Below are 24,656 nucleotides of genomic sequence, written 5' to 3'. Positions count from 1 at the left end.
GTAGTCCCAGCTACTCGGGAGGCTGAGGCAGGAGAATGGTGTGAAACCAGGAGGTGGAGCTTGCAGCCAGCCGAGATCGCACCACTGCACTCCAGCCTGGGTGACAGAACGAGACTCTGTCTCAAAAATAAATAAATAAATAAATAAAAATAAATGGGGAAATGCAGCGACATTCCTAAAAAAGGGACGATGAAGTATCTGAGAAAAGCTCCTGAGATTCATTCTGAGACAGGGTTTAGTTCTGTCACTCAGGCTAGGCTGGAGTGCAGTGGGGCAATCTTGGCTCACTGCAACCTCCACCTCTCAGGCTCAAGCTAACTTTGCACCTCAGCCTCCTGAGTAGCTGGGACTACAGGCACACTCCACCACTCCTAGCTAATTTTTGTGCTTTTTTAGAGACATGATTTCTGCATGTTGCCCAGGCTGGTTTTGAACTCCTGAGCTCAAGCAATCCACCTGCCTCAGCCTCCCAAAGTGCTGAGATTACAGGTAAGAGCCACCGGGCCTGGTCCAGAACATGCCATTTCTGGGCCCCTCCTAGGCAAACCCACCATGCCACACACAATCACTTTGAGAAGTGTGGGGAAGTTATGTACAGGTTAACATTTCTCCAAACAAATGTGAATAGGGGATTGACAGAGCTACCTGAAGTCAGCTTCAGGAAGAACAAGAGATTCAAGTTTCTGGTGAATGCTCTCTTTGTACAGGACTATGAACCAAGCCCAAGGCCAGATGGAAGAGGCAGTACTGGTGCTGCTGTTTAAAAAACAAGGGTGATCTGGGACAGCTGGCACATTGGGGCCAGGATGTGCCTTGGTTGGGTTTCCACTAACATATGGTGCTCTCCTAGTGTATGGGCAGTTCTCTCCTTACCTGATTGCTCATTCTTCATGAATAGGAACAAATTTCACAAGGCTACTGCTACTAGGTTCAGATTAAACATAAGGTGAGCCGGGTGAGGCGGCTCATGCCTGTAATCCCAGCACTTTGAGAGGCCAAAGCGGGTGGATTTCTTGAGCTCAGAACTTCGAGACCAGCATGGGCAACATGGCAAAACCCTGCCTCTACCAAAAATAACAAAATTAGCCAGGCGTGAATGTCACACACCTATGGTCCTAGCTACTCAGGAGGCTGAGGTGGGAGGATTACTGGAGCCACGACTACGCCACAGCACTCCAACCTGAATGACAGAGTGAGACTCTGTCTCAAAAACAATTAAAAATAAAAAACAAAACAAAAACAGAGTGAACCCAAATTCAAAGGCTGCATTCACCATCGGTTTCATTACTGAACTCAGTTCCTGGGTTTAAGGAAGAGCTTAGTATAGAGAAAACGTGGGGAACTAGTATATTTGGAAGATGTTATTCCAGTGAGTGATATATATTGCACTGAAATACAGAAGAAAATTAAAAGTTGACACATGAGGTCAAAAGCAAGCCAGTATGACATGAGGCACGGGTAAGAAATTTCTTAACGGTCCTGCCACGGAAAGGAGACCCTGAACGACAGAGAGCAGGCCAGTGATGAGAAGGACTCCGTCCTTTGTGTGTATTTATGTGGGGTGGTGGGGAAGGTGGGGATGATGGGAAGTGGAGTAACTGAGTAGCTGGGGGAAAAAAGACAACAGAGCTACAAGTGTGCTATTCCCCCCAAACTTCACCAAATGCAGTTCATACATGCAGGATTTCTGTCCTTTGTGTTTATGTGTGTTAGGGGGTAGAGTAACTGAGAAGCTGGGAAAAAAAGACAACGGAACCACAACTACACTGTTGCCCACAAACTCTGCCAAATGCAGCCCATACATACATCATTATCCAATGCAGATTCATCATCACCCAAGAAGGCAATCTTGAAGTCTGTGCAGACAAGCCTCCCATAGACCCCATGCTGACAGGAATCTTCCTGGACATACTTCAGTACTGTGCTGGCTTCACAAAGCAGCTGTTCACCTGGTAGAAACCAAAACAGGTCCTCCTTAGAGTTCTCAGGGAACATACGATATGCAAACACTAAAGGCTTTCCAGCCCTATTTACATAAGGACAAACATACAATACAACACAGGGCTTTAGAACTTTACACTTTTCAGCATGGCAGGAGCTGCAAAAACATAAGAGAGAAGATGAGGCAGAGTGGAAACCACCAAGAAGTGAAATTGAAATGGCTCAGATACACCTCTGTGCAGGACATTTCTCTATCTTCTCACTGGGAATAATGGAAATTTCCAAATAGGTACTAATGATCTGAGCTGCACTTTCACGCAGAAATCTTAGTGTTTTCATTACTTTGACCCAAGCAGATGTTCCATAGAAGCAATACCCTAAGTGAACACAGATGGGCTTGCCCCAGTCTGCCCTAAAAAAACGCAGATCCCAAGCCCACTTTCCTGTGAGAGGGGGCAGCTTCTAATACTGGAAGTGCTGAGAGAGAGTGACAATGCCTCCCTGGCCATGGGACTTCCAGGCAGCTTCCATAGATCCAGGAGGTGCTGCCGCCTTCCACAGCATGACCACCCTCGTTCTGGCTCCACGCTGGGAGGAAAACAGAGGTCAGAGGTTTGTGGGGAAAAAACGTGTTTCCTCTCTTTCTTAGTTAAGTGTATTTCCTTTCAGTGCGTCACCTCTCCTCCTCCATCTGCAGCACCCAGCCGACGTGAGAAGCTGCAGCCCCTGGAGACAGAAAGTATCCCTCCTTGCAGTCAAAAAGATGAGGATTAGGGAATAGGTCAGTATTCTCTGCCACCTGGAAGCAGAGGAGCTCACGGGGGCAGGCAAAAGAGAAGACTATGGGGGAAATGAAAAACTAAGTATAAATGTTTTGCAACAACAACAAAAAAAACTCACAGGATTTTTCTTCTCATGCAACAGATAACCATCTTCTCCTTGGAATCTCCCACTTGATAGCTCCTTCAAGGTCTTTAAATTTACTTTTTGGCTCAAAATTTATTTAGTCTACCTTCAATATGAAAACGAACAGTTTCAGACACTCAGAAGGGACAAATATTATGGTGTTGTTCTCTCATCTTTCAAGGGGTTAATTACCTCTGGCTGAAACACTAAGGAAATACTGGAAGATGGCTCAGTCACTAGGTCAGCCTCTCGAGAGATCACAGTTTGAAGGAAATAATGAAGACAGGGCCTCATTAGGGTTTAAAATAGTCCCAGAAAAAGTGTCTCTGCCAAGACCATGGGGGAAGACATGTAAGCAAGGCTTCCTGTGCTTTCACCTCCCAATACTTTTAATGGTGAAATACTTTTAATGGTGAGGCTCTCCCCAAGACCAGGCCAGCCCCGTCCCATGCTCATGTACTAGCGACCAGAAATTAGCATGCACTAGCTAATACAACATTCCTGGTGAGGCCCTCTGCAAACATGGCATGCTGTGCCATAATCAGCTGGTTTATACCAGATCACAGAGTCTAGAAGCACAAGAGTTGGGAGCTAGAAATGATCTTTGTGTAGTTTGTGAAACTAGGCTCAGAGAAATTAACTGTGAACTCACTGCTGCACACCTACACCTAGATGAGACTGTGAAGTAATTCAGGAGGGGGGAGAATATGCATAATGCTAAGCTAAAAATAAAATTTCTGAATCTATAACAGCAAGAAGAGAAAAAAAAGAGGAGATAAGGTTTAAGTCATCACTATAGAAAAAAAGCCTTTGGCATTTAAAAACATCAAAAAAAGTTATAGAATTCTTTTACCAAATAACGTGGATCAGTCAGAAACTTGCACAGATTTATATGCCCTCAATAAACTGGAATAAAATAAAAAGCAGCAGAATAAAGCCTGTATTGTTTTGGGGAAATGTACCTTAAAGAACTTATTTTAAAAAAGCTATTTTGAATTAAGAAAAAGAAAGTAGAAAAAGAATTAAATACATGGATCACAGAATATCCCATATATGGAGAGGATACACCACCAAGTAGTTTCTATTCCTGAACATGGAAATGACTAAAACTTAACTTAAGCTAAAGTCACTGTCCTCTATCTCAAAAATATTTAACCAATCCAGGCTCCTTCGCAATGACTGCAGGGCGAAGTGCTGGCAGCCCCAGGGCTGGTAAACCCCAGCATCCCCAGTACACGTGCTCACATGCACAAGTGGGTATGGACCAAGAGGTAAAGCCACCCACCAATGGTTGCCTTGGGAGGCCATAGCAGTTGAATTGTTTTCCTCAATTCCCTACAGACTGGGGATCAGCATACTGGAAGAGGCCATTAGAATGGCCTGAAAAAGTCCTCATTTGCTTGTGAAAGCAGTGAGAATATTCCAGGTTTATTTTCATCAGTTTGGGGGAAGAGGAAACAAGAAAAATTCTTTGCAGATGTTGTAATACTCAGACCCAGGTGTGTAGTTATTGAACTAAAAACCTTGATATGTTTTTTCAATTCATTACTGTTATATGTGAGAGGATGAAAACAAAGGAGTTTAAATATAGCAAGGCTAGGGATGATGTAATTTATCATTGGCTTTGCCTTGCATAGGAGTTACTATGCTAACATGACAGTTACCTGGCAACAAGTGAAGAGTTACTTCCTTCTCTGTTACTTCCTTTTCGTTTGTGTGAATTTCCTAAAAGAGAAGAGCAAAGGATATTTTTCTTTGTTTAAGGGTTTAAAATGAATAACATTAAGCCACGCTTTCAGAATACACACTAAAATATCACATACCCTCAGGAGCTTTTCGTTTATGTTACAAGCTACTTTTTTTTTTTTTTTTTTTTTTTTTTTTTTGAGACGGAGTCTCACTCTGTCGCCAGGCTGGAGTGCAGTGGCACGATCTCAGCTCACTGCAACCTCTGCCTCCCAGGTTCAAGTGATTCTCCTGTCTCAGCCTCCCAAGTAGCTGGGACTACAGGCGTGTGCCACCACGCCCAGCTAATTGTTTGTATTTTTAGTAGAGATGGGGTTTCACCTTGTTGGTCAGGATAGTCTTGATCTCTTGACCTTGTGATCCGCCCGCGTCAGCCTCCCAAAGTGCTGGGATTACAGGCGTGAGCCACTGTGCCTGGCCCAAGCTAGATACTTTTTAAAAACAGGAAGTGTTCTAACTAAAGGAAGACAGAAAACTCCAAGTTATGGATATTTAATGTATTAAACTAATTATTTAGGACTGATAACTAGTAGCTGTCCCAAGTAGAGGGGGTGAGGTGGGCACTCCTTATCTCTCCTTATCTAAGGAACAACTTGAAGTGTCACACAGCAAAGCAAGGCTGCTCAAACACAGAATCTGAAATAAAAGAGATGGCCCGGCGTGGTGGCTCACACCTGTAATTCCAGCACTTTGGGTGGCCGAGATGGGCAGATCACTTGAGGTCAGGAGTTCAAAACCAGCCTGGCCAACATGGCAAAACCCCGTCTCTACTAAAAATACAAAAATTAGCCAGGCATGGTAGTGAGTGCCTGTAATCCCAGCTACTTGGGAGGCTAGGGCAGGAGAAACACTTTAATCCGGGAGGCAGAGGTTGCAGTGAGCTGAGATTATGCCACTGCACTCCGGCCTGGGTAACAGTGGGACTCCGTCTCAAAAAAAAAAAAAAAAAAAAAAAAGAAAAAGAAAGAAAGAAAAGAGACAACACGCCACAGCATGATCCCCTCTCCTTCCAGTGAGGATCAAGGGTTGAAAGCAAAAGATGATGTGTTCTTGAAAGAATATGGACACATAAATAAGGCCCAAAGGTAAGAATAGAAAAACATGAATGTATCAAGTCAGTATTGATCCAGCTAATCTATAGCACACCAGGGCTCAGTAAAGAGAGCTGGGACATTCTTTGTCCATTCAAAGTTACCTAAAACCACAAGACAGTGCCAAGGGATACAGTCATTTCTAACAGAGAATCAAGGCCAGTTTCTGGGTCACTGCTTCTCAGTAAAAATATATTCAAATGCCTCTACTTGGGGCTCAGTATTTATGGGATATTCAAAGATAATTAATTACAAACATGAATGAATGAATAGACCAAAGCAATGATCATATATGGCTGTTAACATAACAAAGAGAGGCACCATGGGCCTCCTAATAAAGTGTACCACACCATCCAGGAAGTGTTCTTGCCAAAATATCTAACCTCAATCTCCTTGAACTTCCACAGCAATCAGCCAATGTATCAGAAACACTGGGACAGAGAAACATGTCAAATAATACAGTGGGGATATAATCAGTCAAATTCTGACTGTGAAAAATTCTACAAGACACAACCAGTTTTGTCAACAAATAAAATCAGATTTTTTTTTTTTTTTTTGGTAGAAGGCCCTGGGTGGGAAATTTTCTGAATTTGTTAATTCAGACTGAAATATGGCATTAGAAGAAACTTGGGTACAGCCTATCTGGAGGCTGAAGAAGAATGTTAGGGCTTTTCCTGAGAACCCATTTTTGAGCATGGTATAAATTGGAGGTGACTAAGATGCCAATAAACCAAGTCCCTCTGAGGCAGTGTGGTCAGATCACGTGGGAAGCTTGTTATCTAAACACTCTCTGGCACCCATAAGCCTGAGGACTTATAGTGCAGGGATGCGGGCTGGCTCTCTGATTTTGTAAAAAGCTCCCCAGATGATTCTGATGTACTGGTCTGGGGCTTAAGCAAGAGGAACTATTCCTGCATGTTAAAAGCTATGAGTGTTTTGGTAATTTAAAAATTCTTGGCCAGGTGTGGTGGCTCACGCCTGTAATCCCAGCACTTTGGGAGGCCGAGGTGGACGGATCACCTGAGGTCGGGAGTTCCAGACCAGCCTGACCAACATGGAGAAACCCTGTCTCTACTAAAAATACAAAATTAGCCGGGGTGTTGGTGCATGCCTGTAATCCCAGCTACTCGGGAGGCTGAGGCAGGAGAATCGCTTGAACCCGGGAGGCAGAGGTTGCAGTGAGCCGAGATTGTGCCTTTGCACTCTGGCCTGGGCAACAAGAGCGAAACTCTGTCTCAAAAAAAAAAAAAAAAAAAAAAAAAAAAAATTAAGTTATGGCTGGGCGCAGCAACTCACACCTACAATCCCAACACTTTGGGAGGCCGAGGTGGGAGGACTGCTTGAGCCCAGGAATTTGAGACGGGCTTAGGAAACAGAGTGAGACTCATCTCTACAAAACAAACAAACAAAAAAATTAAAAAATCATCCAGGTATGGTAGTACACACCAGGTACCTCCCAGGTACCTGGGAGGCTGAGGTGAGAAGATCACTTGAGGCCAGGAGGTCAAGGCTGCAGTGAGCCATGACTGCACCACTGCATTCCAGCCTGAGAAACAGAGCAAAACCGTGTCTCAAAAAAAAAAGTTACTAACCAAGGATCTGCAAGCCCCATTGAACTCAGAGCCTACATTCTTCGCTGCTATGTACCAATTCTAACAAACATGGTCTCCAGTTTCCCATTGCAAAAGAGAAAATCAATGTAGCATCCATTGCTTGTAAAGGAAACTCTTACTACAAAACTGATCAGAACAAATAAGAAAAATTCCATTAGGAGAACTACTTCACATTCAAGGATCTGCCACACACAGCAGCATTCCCCAACCTTTTGGAGCTAGGTGTTGGTTTCGCGGAAGACAATTTTTCCACGGACCTGGCAGGGGGGCAGGGGATGATTTTGGGATGAAACTGTTCTACCTCAGGTCATTAGACATTACTTAGATTCTCATAGGGAGCGTGCAACCTGGATCTCTTGCATGTGCAGTTCACAATAGGGTTCATGCTCCTATAAGAATCTAATGCTGCCACTGATCTCACAGGAGGCGGAACTCAGGAGGTAATCCTTGCTGCCCCCTACTCCTACATTCAACTCCTGCAGTGCTGGCACAGACTAGTACCAGTCCGCAGTCTAGGGATTGGGGACATACAGGACAAAAGCACATGGATGTTAAAGTCAACTACCACTCTTGAGGACTTGCTGAGAGGCAGCCTGGTGGTATTTACTTCACTGGTTCTTGAAAAGTCAATTCTTTGGACTCTTACCAAGTTCACATTCAGAGTGCACATCATCTCAAATGTGTGATGATCCTGGGGCACCTTAGGAGAGGTAGAAAAAGGGTAGGGCCCTGCCAGAAAGATCTTGAAAAGAACTGGGGTGTGGTGTGTGGGGGTACAATGAAGCTCTCATAGGTCAAAATGCTTATAAATGCTCCTATCAGCTTTAAATCAAAAACTGAAATTGTTGTTCTCAGATTAATTTTATCCAGCCAGAGGGACAAACTCTAAGAAGCAACATCTCTAAAGGTTCCAAAACAATTTCTTTCCATTGCATTTGACACAGTGCTAAAAGGACATAATACAGACATTTCATTTCCTAAAAGCTGCCCTACTTTTCTAGAATGAACACTTAATACTCATTTTTTTCCAGCTAAGTAGAAAATCTGAGGGAGAAAAATGAATTTGCATCTACATATTAGGTAGGTATCCATGTATATCTTAAAACAAAATTTTTTTAAGTAGAAAGTTGTATTTTTTATACAGCATAGTACTAATAATTTAAGTTTTTGTCTTTCTCTATGTTTCTCCAATATTTTCTCTGTGCATGTACTAAAAACAGAAAGAATACCGACCTGGGGCCACAGTCCAAATATGGCTCTGGCATCCACAGACGTGACTTTGGTCATGTCATTTAAACTGACTGAGTGTCAGTTTCAGTTTCCTCCGATATACTAAAATGGAAACAATACTACCTAGTATGAGAGCTTTAAGAGATACATACATAACTTCAGTGACACTGGTACTTGGTCATGTAATTTGTTATAGCTGTTGGGGGTAGCAGGATCTGTGCTTCTGCTTGATTTCCTTTCATGAGTAAACAAAGAGCAGGGGAATTATTCAAGAATCTCTCGGCAGGGTGTGGTGGCTTACGCCAGTAATCACAGCACTTTGGGAGGCTGAGGTGGGTGGATCACTTGAGGCCAGGAGTTTGAGAACAGCCTGGCCAACATGGTAAAACCACGTCTCTACTGAAAATACAAAAATTGGCAGGATGCGGCAGCATGTGCCTGTAATCCCAGCTACTCGGGAGGCTGAGGCACGAAAATAGCTTGAACCCGGGAGGTGGAGGTTGCAGTGAGCTGAGATCGTGCCACTGCACTCCAGCCTGGGCAACAGAAGGAGACTCTATCATTAAAAAAAAAAAAAAAAAATCTGTTACATAAGACTAGTAACTTCTACTTTTCTCCCAATCTTGTTTCCCATATTAAACTAAATTGACTCTACTCAGGCTCACAATTCTTTTTCTGTGGATCAGGAATTCCTGAAATTAGCAACACTGAAGTTGGCCCTAAATCTGTAAGACTTTAACTACATTAGGAATATCTGAAGCCAGGGTAAAGGAAATAGCATTTTTCTATTAATAGGATTTATCTTCTAGCAGCACACCATGATTTATGTCTGGTCATTATGCATCTTACCTTTTGCAATAGAAAGCACTTTGAACCCTCTGCAAGACCAAAAAAGTAGACCAATGGCTTTCTTAAGAAACCACATCTGGGCCGGGCGCGGTGGCTCATGCCTGTAATCCTAGCACTCTGGGAGGCTGGGGCGGGCGGATCACAAAGTCAGGAGTTCGAGACCAGCCTGATCAACATGCTGAAACCCCGTCTCTACTGAAAATATAAAAAGTAGCCAGGCATGGTGATGCATGCCTATAATCCCAGCTACTCAGGAGGCTGAGGTAGGAGAGTCACTTGAACCTGGGAGGTGGAGGCTGCAGTGAGCTGAGATCATACCATTGCACTCCAGCCTGGGAGACAGTGCGAGACTCCGTCTCAAAAAAAAAAAAAGAGACCACATCCGAGAGGAAGGACCTGCTTGGGCATGCACACACAAAAAAGCTTTCTCAGCTACTAATTTTGTTGACAGTAGATCAAGTTGCTAAAAGGTGGTAACAAATTGAGAATAGAAACCTATATAACCACTGGAGCACTGGAATTTAAGGTGCCACACTGTACTCAATCATCATGAGCATCAGGCTGGGTGCGGTGGCTCATGCCTGTAATCCCGGCACTTTGGGAGGGCGAGGCGGACGGATCACAAGGTCAGGAGATCGAGACCATCCTGGCTAACACGGTGAAACCCCGTCTCTACTAAAAATACAAAAAATTAGCTAGTGAAACCCCATCTCTACTAACAATACAAAAAATTAGCCAGGTGTGGTGGCGGGTGCCTGTAGTCCAGCTACTCTGGAGGCTGAGGCAGGAGAATGGCGTGAGCCCGGGAGGCGGGGCTTACAGTGAGCCGAGATTGTGCCACTGCACTCCAGCCTGGGCGACAGAGCAAGACTCCATCTAAAATAAATAAATAAATAAAATAAAAAATAAAAATCATCATGAGTATCTAATCCTTTCTGGTTAACACTTCAAAAAAATTATAAATATACACTATGCAAGTCTTACAGATAATTAACTCAGGTAAAAAACAACCATCATCACCACTATCAACTGCTTCCCCCTACAAACAAAAATCCAAACCAGTCCCAAGAAGAGAAATAACCTAGAGGACTCCAAAAAATCAGGGTATACAAATAAGAATCATAAAGAAATCCTTGCCTCAAAAATAAGTTTAATTGGAGTTTTTCTTTGAATTTGATTTTCACAAGTTACCTGTTTGGGTGGGTAGGAAGGACGGAACGGGGAGTATTCACTGGCAATGTCTGTAGTCTCTTCATCCCTATATTTCACAATCGCTTTTTGAACTCCACAAGAAAAACAAAGAAAGAACTGACAAATATGGAGCTAATATATTTCAATATTCTTAAGAGAAAACGGATTTACCATTCTTTGCTTGTTGATCACAGGAGAATGAACATAGCTGAATGAAGGAGAGCAGAGGTGGATACCAACAAGGTACGACAGCACCCGTATCTGGATGTGCTGAGTCCTACATGTGAATCTTGGAGTGGGTTCCCCTGAAATTCCCCTATGTGCATCCTACTCCTAACCATGCTGTATTCTGAATGTGTATAAGCTGTTGTTTTCATTGGCAAATTTGTTGGGTGAGTGATTAAAGGCTGTCCAACCTTTACAATTGAATGAGTAAATATAATCTCTTTCTTAGTGGCATTACAAATTACTACACTGTGACCAAGAGTCACTTGTGGACTGTAGACATCACAGATGTCCAATCTGTGAACGCCAAAGTCTACTGTTCCTTTTTCCAAAGTGGGTACAGGGCCAGCCCTTACTGAGGTTGAGAAGTGAATAATAACAAACATTTCTTGGGCTCTAAGTGCCAGCTACTGTCTAAAAAGCTTTGTATTTATTTATTAACTCATTTAATCCTCACAGCAAACCTTTGCAATAGAGTTATTATACCCATGATTGTCTCCATTTTACAGATGAAGACACCCTGCTAGTATGTGGCACAGGTGAAAGTCAAACCCTGTGCGCAGTCTGCGTTCCTGGCCTAGTCTGCATTCTTATTCAATGCCACACTGTCATGTGGAAAGAAGGAATGAAAGGAAAAAGGAAAAACAAGGCAGAATGATCAGTGAAGTACCTGCTAGATCCCCCTGAAACCAGGTAAAAGCGAGCAACACAAAGTGACCAGGGAAAGCCTCGAATGAGAGTTATAGAGAGGCCAAAGGAAGCTAAAGGGAAAACAACAACAAAAGACACCTACACCCAACCTAAGTGACACTGGCCAGCTGCATGGAGAAGAACCTTGAGGCTCCTCAACACCTACTGAAAGTGTTACCTCTTATGACTCACTCCACTGGGTCCTCTGAGGCATGAGTCTCTAATTTTCAAGCCAACTGACTCGAGAGTTCAATGGGACTCCAGGAAAGGCTCTAACCATGAATAACACTGGTATGTATGCCTGAGCAATTCTTGCTTCCTTTCAAGAGTATATAATCTTGGCCAGGCGCGGTGGCTTATGCCTGTAATCACAGCACTGTTGGAGGCCAAGGTGGATGGACCGGATCACTTGAGCTTAAGAATTCGAGACTAGCCTGGGCAACATGGCCAAACCCCATTTCCACAAAAAAAATTTTTTTTTTTTTTTTTAATTAGCCAGGCATGGTGGCATGTGCCTGTAGTCCCAGCTACTCAGAAGGCTGGGGTGGGAGAATCACCTCAGCCTGGGAGGTCAAGGCTGCAGTGAGCTATGATTGCACCACTGTACTCCAGCCTGGGTGACAGAACAAGACCCTGTCTCAAAAAAAAAAAAAAAAAAAGAATAGAAAAGAAACAATAGCTAGGCTTAGCCACTAATATGGATGGCATCACCAAATGCTCTACTCATATTGCAATATACTGGAAAACGGAGGATTCCTCTAAAGCTTAATGGAAAGACTATTACTTGTGAAGCCTTTTCAGAGAGAGCAGTAGATAGGCCCAGCACATCCCAGGATCTAACAGCCAATTCAATCAGCATCCAGTGAGAGCTGCCTGTGTACTATCCCTATTCTTTGGGGTGGTGGGAGCTTCTTAAACCATAAACTAGTTTTACAGAAGGGTCTAGAGTTGCCCTTAAGCCTCTGCGCCTTTAACTCTGACACTCCCTACCAACTACCTAGTGAGTAGATGTTGACAACCTTACTTCTGCAGCTGTGAAACATGAGGTAACATTCCTCTTATTCCACTAACCATCATGTTCAATGTGCAGCAAAAAGGTAGAAAAGGTATAGTTCTTTAATACTCAAGCAGAACTGGTTCTACTGGTTAGGCTGACAGACTTTTCTTAAAAAACTAACTCTGAAAATTATGGAAATTTTCAACAAATGCATCAGTTAAAAATGGTCTTTGTGCTTTGTATACCACCTCTTGCTGCTCCATTTGAATTTGAACAAAGCTTGCCATTATGGCACAAAGGAAAGGCAAAAACTGCTGGCACCAGGATCACAGCATGTCCAGGTTTTCTAAACTAGAATATCTCAGTGGGGCTTAAATTCAATTAGAACAGAAGCATGGGCCAGGCACAGTGGCTCACGCCTGTAATCCCAGCACTTTGGGAGGCCGAGGTAGGTGGATCACTTGAGGTCAGGAGTTTGAGACCAGCCTGGCCAACATGGTGAAACCCCATCTCTACTAAAAATACAAAAATTAGCCGGGTGTGGTGGCACACGCCAGTAATCCCAGCTACCTGGGAGGCTGAGGCAGGAGAATTGCTTGAACCTGGGAGACGGAGGTTGCAGTGAGCCAAGAATGTGCCACTGCACTTCAGCCTGGGTGACAGAGCGAGATTCCATTTCAAAAAAAAAAAAAAAAGAGGGAACAGAAGCATGACAGCCTCAAGTGATCCTTCTGCCTTGGCCTCCCAAAGTGCTGGGATTATAGGTGTGAGCCCCCTGCCCCGCCACTGTTAATTCCTTACTTCAACATTTACTCCAATGTTATGGCTACTTTTTATTTGTTTATTTTATTTTTTAAAAAAAGATGAAGACATGAAAAATAAGTCTTCCAGTTTCCGCAAGTTTTCCCCTACAGATCAAAAGAAACTGGCTACATCTGTTCTGGATCCCACTGCGAGTATCAGCAATTCCCAGAACCCACAGCTGTGACTACCCCCACATTATCTAAGAACCTCACCCATGCTGAGCCAGAAGCACTCCCATCCTGGCAATGTCTAGGCCAGACAAGAGATGAGAATTTGAGAACTGCCACCCATTCTTTAGCAAGCTTATGGCCCAAAGGAGACACACCTGCTGGAACCCATATCACACAGCTGGTCTAGCATCAAAAAAGTTGCCAACCTAATCGCTTCTCAGAACTATGTTTCTGAGGAGTGGCCCAAAATCACAGGTCTCCAATGGGCCTGAGTCAATATTTAAGTTGTGTATCTGGTTACTCAGAGTTGCAAAATGACCCATCTCTAATATATACCAATTCATTTCAACAAATAGCTCCTGAACATGTTAAGTACCAAACGCTAAGGATAAAATGATGAATAAGGCCAGACACAGTGGCTCATGTCTATAATCCCAGCACTCTGGGAGGCCCAAGGCAAGTGGTTCACTTGAGCCCAAGTTCGAGACCAGCTTGGGCAACATGACGAAGCCCTGTTTCTATAAAAAATATAAAAATTAGCAGGGCATGGTGGCATGTACCTGTAGTCCCAGCTACTCAGGAGGCTGAGGTAGGTGGATCACCTTGAATCTCAGGAGGTGGAGGCTGCAGTGAGCTGTGATTATGCCACTGCACTCCAGTGTGGGTGACAGTAAGATTCTGTCTCCAAAAAATAAATAATAAAATGATGAATAAGAATTGACTTTTATTAGCCAGGCGTGGTGGCATGCACTTATCCCAGCTACTCAGGAGGCTGACATGGGAGGATTGGTTGAAAGTTGAGGCTGCAGGGAGCCATGACTGTGCCACTGTACTCCAGCCTGGGCGACAAAGTGAGACCCTATCTCAAAAAAAAAAAAGGATTGACTTTTGCCCTCACGAAATTCAGATGACAAAAAATAACTAGAATACTAAGTAATGAGTGCTGTAAGTACCAGAAGGCTACAAAAGATTCTGTCTCTACACATCATCTCATTTATTATTCAGAGCTTAGTTAACTACTATTATTGTTTCATTTTAGAGATGAGGAAAATGAGAGTAAGCCAGGTTAAAAGAAATGGGTCTCAAGCCTTTACCTGAAAGGCTTTACCTGACAAAGGTTTATCTGACGAGGGTTGTACTCTCAACCACAATCCAACCTGCCTCCCCTGGCCGACCATGCCTCCTCCTCCTGGGCACTGCTCCTCTCCTTGAGTTCACATGCTCTTTTATTCACTGAATGATCATCTCTTATGCACCTGCTCTCTTCCACGCACAGCAAACACAGGAATGAACACAACACACAGCACCTAAGTCCTCAGAGAACACAGGAGTCTGACAGCCTTGGTAGAAATGTGCTATATGTTAGAGGAAATACAGGGTACAATGGGAACACTTAGAAACACTGAACTACATTCAGAAAGGGTCAAAGAAGACTGCTGCACTCAGCAAGTGTTATTTATACTGAGACCTGAAAATGAGCAGAAATTAGTTCCAGGCAGAATGGCCACGTGATGGTTAATACTGAGTGTCAACTTGATTAAAGGATGCAAAATATTGATCTTGGGTGTGGCTGTGAGTGTTGCCAAAGGAGATTAACATTTGAGTCAGTGGGCTAGGAAAGGCAGACCCAGCCTTAATCTGGTGGACCAATCTAATCAGCTACCAGTGAATATAAGGCAGGCAGAAAAACATGAAAAGGTAAGACTGGCCTAGCCTCGCAGCCTACATCTTTCTCCTGTGCTGGATGTTTCCTGGCCTCAAACATCAGACTCCAAGTTCTTCAGTTTTGAGACTTTGACAGGCTCTCCTTGCTCCTCAAGCTTGCAGACAGCCTATTGTGGGAACTTGTGATCATGTAATTTAATATTTAATAAACTCCCCTTTATATATATACACATACATACATATATCCTGTTAGTTCTGCCCATCTAGGAACCCTAATACGGATTTTGGTACCAGGAGTGGTTCTAGAGGAACAGAATAGTAAGGATGGCATTCTTTCATTTGTCGTGGGGTTTCTGGAGTTGGCTGCTTAATATGATTAGACCCAAAAATGCTAAGGCCTCCACTGATAATGGAAGTAGAGAACACTGATAGTCCTTGGCATGAACTGTTCAGAAAGTTATGCAAAACAAACACATTTGACACTCCTGATTCATCGCTCATGAGAGGCAAGGAGTTTAGTGACTCTATACATAATACCTTTGACCATATGTGGAGAACCAAGGAACATAATGAAGCTGGTTGGTTGCTCCTAAGTTCAGTGGACAAAGTGATGAATGAAAATGATGAACTCAGGGATTCTACCTCCTGGGTAGAATCTCCCTTCAGAAGCAGACACCGAGCCTCAAATCTGCTAAGACTGTCCTGAGTGAGAGTCTTATCTCTGGCAGAGAAAGAGCTGAAATTGTGGAAAAACAGATACAAGCTCTTATCATGTGAGTGGCTGACCTGCAACAAAAGGTGCATGCACAGCCTCGCCAGGTGTCTTTTGTTAAAGTGAAGGCATTCATGGGAAAAGAATGGGACCCTGCAACTTGGAATGGGAACGTGTGGGAGGACCCTGATGAAGCTGGGGACACTAAGCTTGTAAACTCTGATGAACTTTTTTTGCCAGAAGGAACAGCTTCCCCATCCCCAGTAGTGGCAACATCCCCTCCCTAACCCATACTGCCATCAGCCTTTCCACCTTTGTCTGAGATAAACTCTGCACTGCCTGAGGCAACATTGATGGCCTCCCCTGAGGCAGCTGCCAGGCAAGATAATGTTGATTCTCCTCAGGAGTCACCCCCAACACCCCTGTTTGCTTCTAGACCTATAACTGGACTAAAGTCCCACCAGGTGAGGTGAGGTTGAGACTGTGACACGTGATGAGGTGCGCTACACTTGAAAAGAACTGCTTGAGTTCTCTAATTTATATAAACAGAAATCTGGAGAATAGGCATGGGAATGGATATTAAGGGTATAGGATAATGGTAGACGGAACACAGAGTTGGATCAGGCTAAATTTATTGATTTGAGCCCACTAAGTAGGGGCTCTGCTTTTAATGTTGCAGCTTGGGGAGTTAAAAAAGGTTCTAATAGTTTATGTGCTTGGTTAGCTGAAATATGGATTAAAAGATGGCCCACTATGAGTGAGCTGGAAATGCCTGATCTCCCTTGGTTTAATGTAGAGTAAGGGATCCAAAGGCTTAGGGAGATTGGGATGGTGGAGTGGATTAGTCACTTTAGACCTACTCATCCCAGCTGGGAGGGTCCAGAAGATATATCCTTGACCAATGCTTTGCAAAACAGATTTGTGAGGGCAGCATCTGCATCTTTGAAGAGCCCTGTAATTGCTCATCTCTGTATGTCAAATCTAACAGTGGGAACTGCAATCACTCAACTACAAAATTTAAATACAATGGGAATAACTGGATCCCTAGGTGGCAGGGGCCAAGTGGCGGCACTCAACTGTCAAAGACAAGGTGTTCGTAGCTACTGTAATGGATGGTAGAGACAAAGCAGCAATCAGAATAGTCTGACTCACGTAAAGCTCTGGCACTGGCTAATTAATCATGCTGTTCCTAGAAGTGAAACTGATAGGAAGCCTACTGCATTCCTACTTAATTTATATAAACAGAAAACTTCCAGGTCGAATGCACAAAAGACTAGTTTGAATTATAAAAACAGAGAATCACGGCCCCTCGATCAATTTCCAGACTTGAGCCAGTTTACAGACCCAGAACCCCTTGAAGGAAGGGGAGGCCGGGTCCCCTTGAGGAAGGACCCCACCACATTACCAACAATTTACGCAGTGGATCTTTCTCTCATCCCTCCCCAAGGAGACCTCTGACATTCTACCAGGGTAAGTGTGCACTGGGGAAAGGGAAATGATCAGACATTTGGACTAATGGACACTGGTTCTGAGCTGACGATGATTCTGGGGTACCCAAAGTGTCACTGTGGTCCTCCAGTTAAAGTAGGGGCTTATGGAGGTCAGGTAATTAATGCAGTTTTAGCTCAGGTCTGACTTACAGTGGGTCCAGTGGGCCCCCAGACTCATCCTGTTATTTCCCCAGTGGCAGAATGCATAATTGGCATAGACATACTTAGCAACTGGCAGAACCCCCACATTGGTTCCCTAACTGGTAGGGTGAGGGCTATTATGGTGGAAAAGGCTAAACAGAAGCTGTTAGAGCTGCCTCTACCTAGAAAAATAGTAAATCGAAAACAATATCACATCCCTGGAGGGACTGCAGAGATTAATGCCACCATCAAGGACTTGAAAGACGCAGGGGTGGTGATTCCCACATCCCTGTTCAACTCTCCTATTTGGCCTGTGCAGAAGATGGATCTTGCAGAATGACAGTGGATTCTCATAAGCCTAACCAAGAGGTGACTCCAGTTGCAGCTGCTGTACCAAATGTGGTTTCATTGCTTTAGCAAATTAACACATCTCCTGGTACCTGGTATACAGCCATTGCCTTGGCAAATGCCTTTTTCTCCATTCCTGTCCATAAGGCCCACCAGAAGCAATTTGCCTTCAGCCGGCAAGACCAACAATATACCTTCACTGTCCTACCTCAGGGACATATCAACTCTCTGGCTTTGTGTCATAATCTTATTCGAAGAGACCTTGATCGCTTTTTGCTTCCACAAGGTATCACACTGGTCCATTACACTGATGACATTATCCAAGAAGTAACAAACACAATGGACTTACTGGTGAGACATTTTCATGCCAGAGGATGGGAACTAAATCCAACTAAAATTTAGGGAACTTCTACCTCAGTAAAATTTTTAGGGGTTCAGTGGTGTGCAGCCTGTTGAGATACTCCTTCTAAGATGAAGGATAAGTTGCTACATTTGGCCCCTCCTACAACCAAGAAAGAGGCACAATGCCTAGTGGGCCTATTTGGATTTTGGAGGCAACATATTCTTCATTTGAGTGTGTTACTCCAGCCCATTTATTGAGTGACCCATTTATTGAGTGGGGTCCAGTAAAGGAGATGGTTCTGTAACAAGTCCAGGCTGCTTTGCAAGCTGCTCTGCCACTTGGGCCACAAAACCCAGCTGATCCAATCGTGCTTGAGGTGTCAGTGGCAGATAGGGATGCCGTTTGGAGCCTTTGGCAGGCCCCCATAGGTGAATCACAGTGGAGGCCTCCAGGATTTTGGAGCAAGGCCCTGCCATCTTCTGCAGATAACGACTCTCCTTTTGAAAGACAGCTCTTGGCCCGTTACTGGGCTTTGGTAGAAACTGAATGTTTGACTATGGGTCAAGTCACCATGCGACCTGAACTGCCCATCATGAATTGGGCACTTTCTAACCATCTAGCCATAAAGTGGGTCGTGCACAGCAGCATTCCATCATCAAATGGAAGTGGTATACACATGATTGGGCTCGAGCAGGTCTTGAAGGCACAAGTTACATGAGGAAGTGGCTCAAATGCCCATGGTCTCCACACCTGCCACCGTACCTTCTGTTCCCCAGCCTGCACCAATGACCTCATGGGGAGTTCCCTATGATCAGATGACAGGAAGAGAAAACTAGGGCCTGGTTCACAGATGGTTCTGCAAGACATGCAGGCACCACCGAAAGTGGACAGCTGTAGCACTACAGATCCTTTCTAGGACATCTCTGAAGGACAGCAGTGAAGGGAAACCTTCCCAGTGGGCAGAACTTTGAGCAGTGCACCTGGTTGTGCATTTTGCATGGAAAGTGAAATGGCCAGATGTCCAATTATATACTGATTCATAGGCTGTAGCCAATGGTTTGGCTGGATGTTCGGGGACTTGGAAGAAGCATGATTGGAAAATTGGTGACAAAGAAATTTGGGGAAGAGTTATATGGATGGTCCTCTCTGAGTGGTCAAAAACTGTGAAGATATTTGCATCTTCATGTGAGTGCTCAGCAATGGGTGACCTCAGCAGAGGAGCATTTTAATAATCAAGTAGATAGGGTGACCCATTCTGTGGACACCACTCAGACTCTTCCCCCAGCCACCTCTGTCATCACACAATGGGCCCATAAACAAAATGGCCATGGTGGCAGGGATGGAGGTTATGCATCAGCTCAGCAACATGGACTTCCACTCACCAAGGCTGACCTGGCTACGGCCACTGTTGAGTGCCCAGTTTGCCAGCAGCAGTGACCAACACTGAGCCCTCGATATGGCACCATTCCTCAGGGCGATCAGCCAGCTACCTGGTGGCTGGTTGATTATATTGGACCTCTTCTATCATTGAAAGGGCAGAGGTTTGTCTTCACTGCAATACACACTCTGGATATGGGTTTGCCTATCCTGCACACAATGCTTCTGCCAAGACTACCATCCATGGACTCACGGAATGTCTTATCCACCATCATGGTATTCCACACAGCATTGCCTCTGACCAAGGCACTCTCTTTGCGGCTAAAGAAGTGCGGCAGTGGGTTCGTACTCATGGAATTCACTGGTCTTACCATGTTCCCTATCATCCCGAAGCAGCTGGATTGACAGAATGGTGTAATAGCCTTTTGAAGTCACAATTACAATGCCAGCTAGGTGACAATAATTTGCAGGGCTGGGGCAGCATTCAATACATGGTACTGTTTCTCCCATAGCCAGGATTCACGGGTCCAGGAATTAAAGGGTGGAAGTGGAAGTGGTACCACTCACCATCACCCCTAGTGATCCACTAGCAAAATTTTTGCTTCCTGTTCCTGCAACATTATCTTCTGCTGGTCTAGAGGTCTTAGTTCCAGAGGGAGGAACGCTGCCACCAGGAGACACAACAATTCCATTAAACTGGAAGTTAAGATTGCTACCTGGACACTTTGGGCCCCTCCTACCTTTAAAGTCAATAGGCTAAGAAGGGAGTTACAGTGTTGGCTGGGGTGACTGACCCGGACTATCAAAATGAAAACAGTCTACTCTCCATAATTAGGGCGTCTCTTAGTATTACCATGCCCTGTGATTAAGGTCAATGGGAAACGACAACAGCCCAGTCCAGGCAGGACTACAAATGGTCCAGACCCCTCAGGAATAAAGGTTTGGGTCACTCCACTAGGGAAAAAACCACGATCTGCTGAGGTGTTTGCTGAAGGCAAAGGGAACACAGAATAAGTAGTAGAAGAAGGCAGTCATCAATACCAGCTACGACCACGTGACCAGCTGCAGAAATGAGAACTGTAATTGTCATGAGTATTTCCTCCTTCTTTTGTTAAAAACATGTTTGTGCATATATACATGTTTTATTTCCTTTTCCTTTATCATATAAGATTTATTGACTTCATATCAGCATTTAAGTATTGTTAACTTTATGTAATGGTATTTGGGTTGGGGATTGGTGAGTTTCCAGTTGTATGAAGGATAGTTGTATTATGTTAGGTGTAATTATGACCTTACTATTGTCTTTATTTGAAGATTATGTGTGATCTCAGGAGATGTGTATGGGTTCAAGTTGACAAGGGGTGGACTTGTGATGGTTAATACTGAGTGTCAACTTGATTGAATTGAAGGATACAAAATATTGATCCTGGGTGTGGTTGTAAGGGTGTTGCCAAAGGAAATTAACATTTGAGTCAGTGGGCTGGGAAAGGCAGACCCATTCTTAATCTGGTGGGCACAGTCTAATCAGCTACCAGTGAATATAAAGCAGGCAAAAAAAAGGTGAAAAGGCGAGACTGGCCTATCCTCCCAGCCTACATCTTTCTCCCATGCTGGATGCTTCGTGCCCTGAAACATCAGACGCCAAGTTCTTCAGTTTTGAGACTCTGACTGGCTCTCCTTGCTCCTCAGACTTGCAGACAGCCTGTTGTGGGACCTTGTGATCATGTAAGTTAATACTTAATAAACTCCAGATATATATAGGAGATATATATCCTATTAGTTCTATCCCTCTAGGGAATCCTAATGCAGGCTAACACTCACTTTCTCGGGCTCTTCTTGGTCAAGTCTCCTTTCTGGGCAGGGTCCTCTTACTTCCTCACAAACCCTGTGTTCCCTGGATGAGCTCTCTCACTCAAAGGTGTTTCAACAGTATAGGCTGATGATCCCCAAGTGGTACTTCACTCCAGATCTGCCTTCAGAGCTCCAGGCCTGGACACCTCAACAGCCTCCTGGCCACCTGCACCAGAATGTCCCTCATATCCTTCAAATTGACATTTCAAAATCAGCTCATCACCACCCCTTGCCAAATCTGCTGCTCTGAGCTCTGGTTCAGGACCAGCCATCCAGCTGGCCACACCAGAAACCTGAGAGTCACTCTTACCTACTCCCTGCCTCTCACACCCTGTGCTCTGCTCCATATTGCCCACGTCTATCCATTCCTGTTGTCGCTCTGACTTTGGGCCACCATCATTTCCTAGCTCGCATGCTCCCGACTGCCAGTCGCACTGCCTCCAACTGGCCCCTACTGCATCCTCTGGGACCACCCAACCCACTGTCTCCACTCCTGTCCATCCAACTCACTGTCAAATCCACTGTCCACACAGTTCAGGTCCTGTGAGGCTTTCTGTGGTCAAAACTCTCTCCATCAGAACACTGAGGTGCCCCTTTGCTAGATACCCAAACCACACTCTATATATGCCTCCAGAACAGCACTTTTCCTTTTTTCCTTTTTTTTTTAAAGACAGAGTCTCCCTCTGTCCCCCATGCAGGAGTTCAGTGGCACGATCTTGGCTCACTGCAACTTCTGCCTCCCAGGTTCAAAAGAGTCTCATTCCTCAGCCTCCTTAGTAGCTGGGATTACTGGTGCCCACCATCACATCTGGTTAATTTTTTTTTTTTAGTAGAGACAGGGTTTCACCACGTTGGCTAGGCTGGTCTTGAACTCCTTACCTCCAGTAATCTGCCCACCTTGGCCTCCCAAAGTGCTGGGATTACAGGTGTGAGCCACCGCACCTGGCCAAGCATAGCACTTTTCACGCTGAACTGCAAGATTCTCTTACCTTGTCTGTCTTGCCAACCAATGATACAAACTGAGGGCTGAGGCTGTACCTTTATGGATTTTTAGCCTCAACTCCTAGCATATAATTCCTGACAAGACAGTAAATTGTCAGTAAGTCTGCTGAAAGAATGGACACATGAAAACATACATAGAGACAATAATTCTTGATCTGGATAATATTCTTCAATCCTATGCATAGCTCTTGTGAAATTAACAAAATTGCTCTATTAAAAATTCCTACCTAAGTGTATTAGTGCCAAGTATCACCGAACTATTGTCACATTCTTCCCTTAGCTGGCTTCCAGAAACACATTCTGGTCTCACTAATACAGTAGGGGCATAGCCAAGGTCAGACTTTTAATTTGGAGCTTTCTCACTGAGAATACAGACTAAAGACTGAATGAATCCATCTACTATCCAGCTGTAGGAAGCTAAAAACCAAAACAGGATTTGTTTCCTGAAGCTGATTCCCAAGGCTGCTGGTACCCCACTCCTGGCCAGAAGGCTTGGCTACCTCCGAGCAGGCCTGACTAGCAGGCTCATTCCCCACGCTTCTGAAAGCATGACAGGAGGCAGCTTTGCTGCTGACCACAGCTCTATTCCACTAGCTATATACTTTCTGCAGTTACAAGCAACAATTACTCTGACAACAAACCAAGAGAACAGCATCTAAAGCCAGGGAGGCAGACATGCAGTAAGAGGCTAACTGACAACGTCTGGTCTCAAGGTAACAAACCACATACACAAATTCAACCTGGTACCTGGTCTTTCAGTATTCTGCTGTTTACGCGTTATGCAAATCAGTTCTCAGCCCTAAAATGGACAAGTTGAGTATTCTTAATCCAAACATGACACTCAAGGGATTTTGGATTTTCAGATTAGAAATACTCAACCTGTATTCATTTCAGAGGGCTACTTGGAAACTCAACAGAGCATTTCAGACTACGAATCTATTATCCACAATGATATATGCCTAAATTAAACACATAAAAATATGTCATAGGAGTTTATTATGTCCACTTTCAATGTCCTATGTCACTTATCTTGACAACAATCTGTATGGTATTTTCATCCCCACTTTACAGATAAGGCCAATGAAGCACTAAGGGTTTAAATAATAAACCCAGGTTCACAGAACTAAATAGATGGTAAAGCCAGAACTCAGTATCAATTCTGACACCAAGCTTATACTTTTGAACTTTAAACTCTGTCTTTGTAAAAGCTTTATTAAGGCTGGGCATGGTGGCTCATTCCTGTAATCTCAGCATTTGGGGAGGCCAAGGTGGGCAGATCACCTGAGGTCAGGAGTTCGAGACCGGCCTGGCCAATATGGTGAAACCCCATCTCTACTAAAAATACAAAAAAAAAGTTAGCCGGGCATGGTGGCACACGCCTGAAATCCCAGCTACTAGGGAGGCTGAGGCAGGAGAATTGCTTGAACCCAGGAGGTGGAGATTGCAGTTAGCTGAGATCACGCCATTGCATTCCAGCCTGGACGATGAGGCAAGACTCTGTCTCAAAAAAAAAAACAAAACACTTTATTAAGATATAATTGAGGTCAGACACAGTGGCTAACGTCTGTAATCCCAACACTTTGGGAGGCCGAGGGTGGGAGGATCTCTTGAGCCCAGGAGTTCGAGATCAGCCTGGGTAACATAGTGAGACCTTGTTTTTACAAAAAATGAACAAAATTACCTGGGCATGTTGTGTGTACCGGTAGTCCCAGCTACTTGGGAGGCTAAGGCAGGAAGATTGCTTCAGCCCAGGAGGTTGAGGCTGGAGTGAGCTGAGATCACACCACTGCATTCCAGTCTGGGCAACAGAGCAAGACCTTGTCTCCAAAAAAAGAAACGAAAAAAAAACGTGTAATTGGCTGGGCATGGCGATTTACACTTTGCCTGTAATCCCAGTACTTTGGAAGGGTGAGGTGGTGGGGGAGTGGGGATTGCTTGAGGCCAGGAGTTTGAGACTAGCCTGGGCAACACAGTGAAACCTGACCCTACCAAAAAAAAACTTAGGAACTGTAACACGTGCCTGTAGTCTCAGCTACTCAGTAGGTTGAGGTGGGAGGATCCCTTGAGCCCAGGAGTTGAAGGTTGCAGTGAGCTATGATCACGTTACTGCACTCCAGCCTGGGTAACAGAGGAAAACATTCTCTTTAAAAAAAAAAAAAAAAAAAGTGGCCGGGCACAGTGGCTCACGCCTGTAATCCCAGCACGTTGGGAGGCCAAGGTGGGCGGACCACAAGGTCAGGAGATCGAAAACATCCTGGCTAACATGGTGAAACC

General features: G+C 44.4%; 1 protein-coding gene across 3 annotated transcripts in view; it reads right to left on the bottom strand.

The window, feature by feature from the left end:
• Positions 1–24,656, bottom strand: part of MTMR12 (myotubularin related protein 12) — an 85,639-nt gene that overhangs the window by 44,870 nt on the left and 16,113 nt on the right. For all 3 annotated transcript variants that reach the window (XM_034960215.2, XM_034960216.2, XM_063604525.1), the window contains exons 2-3: positions 4,512–4,572; positions 1,807–1,949 (exon numbers count right to left, since the gene is read on the bottom strand). In XM_034960215.2, coding sequence (XP_034816106.1) covers positions 1,807–1,949; positions 4,512–4,572 — 204 coding nt within the window. The remainder of the gene's footprint in view (positions 1–1,806; positions 1,950–4,511; positions 4,573–24,656) is intronic.

The sequence above is a fragment of the Pan paniscus genome, chromosome 4, assembly GCF_029289425.2.
Source record: "Pan paniscus chromosome 4, NHGRI_mPanPan1-v2.0_pri, whole genome shotgun sequence".
NCBI lineage: Eukaryota > Metazoa > Chordata > Mammalia > Primates > Hominidae > Pan > Pan paniscus.
This window is presented reverse-complemented; position numbering and strand designations above follow the sequence as displayed.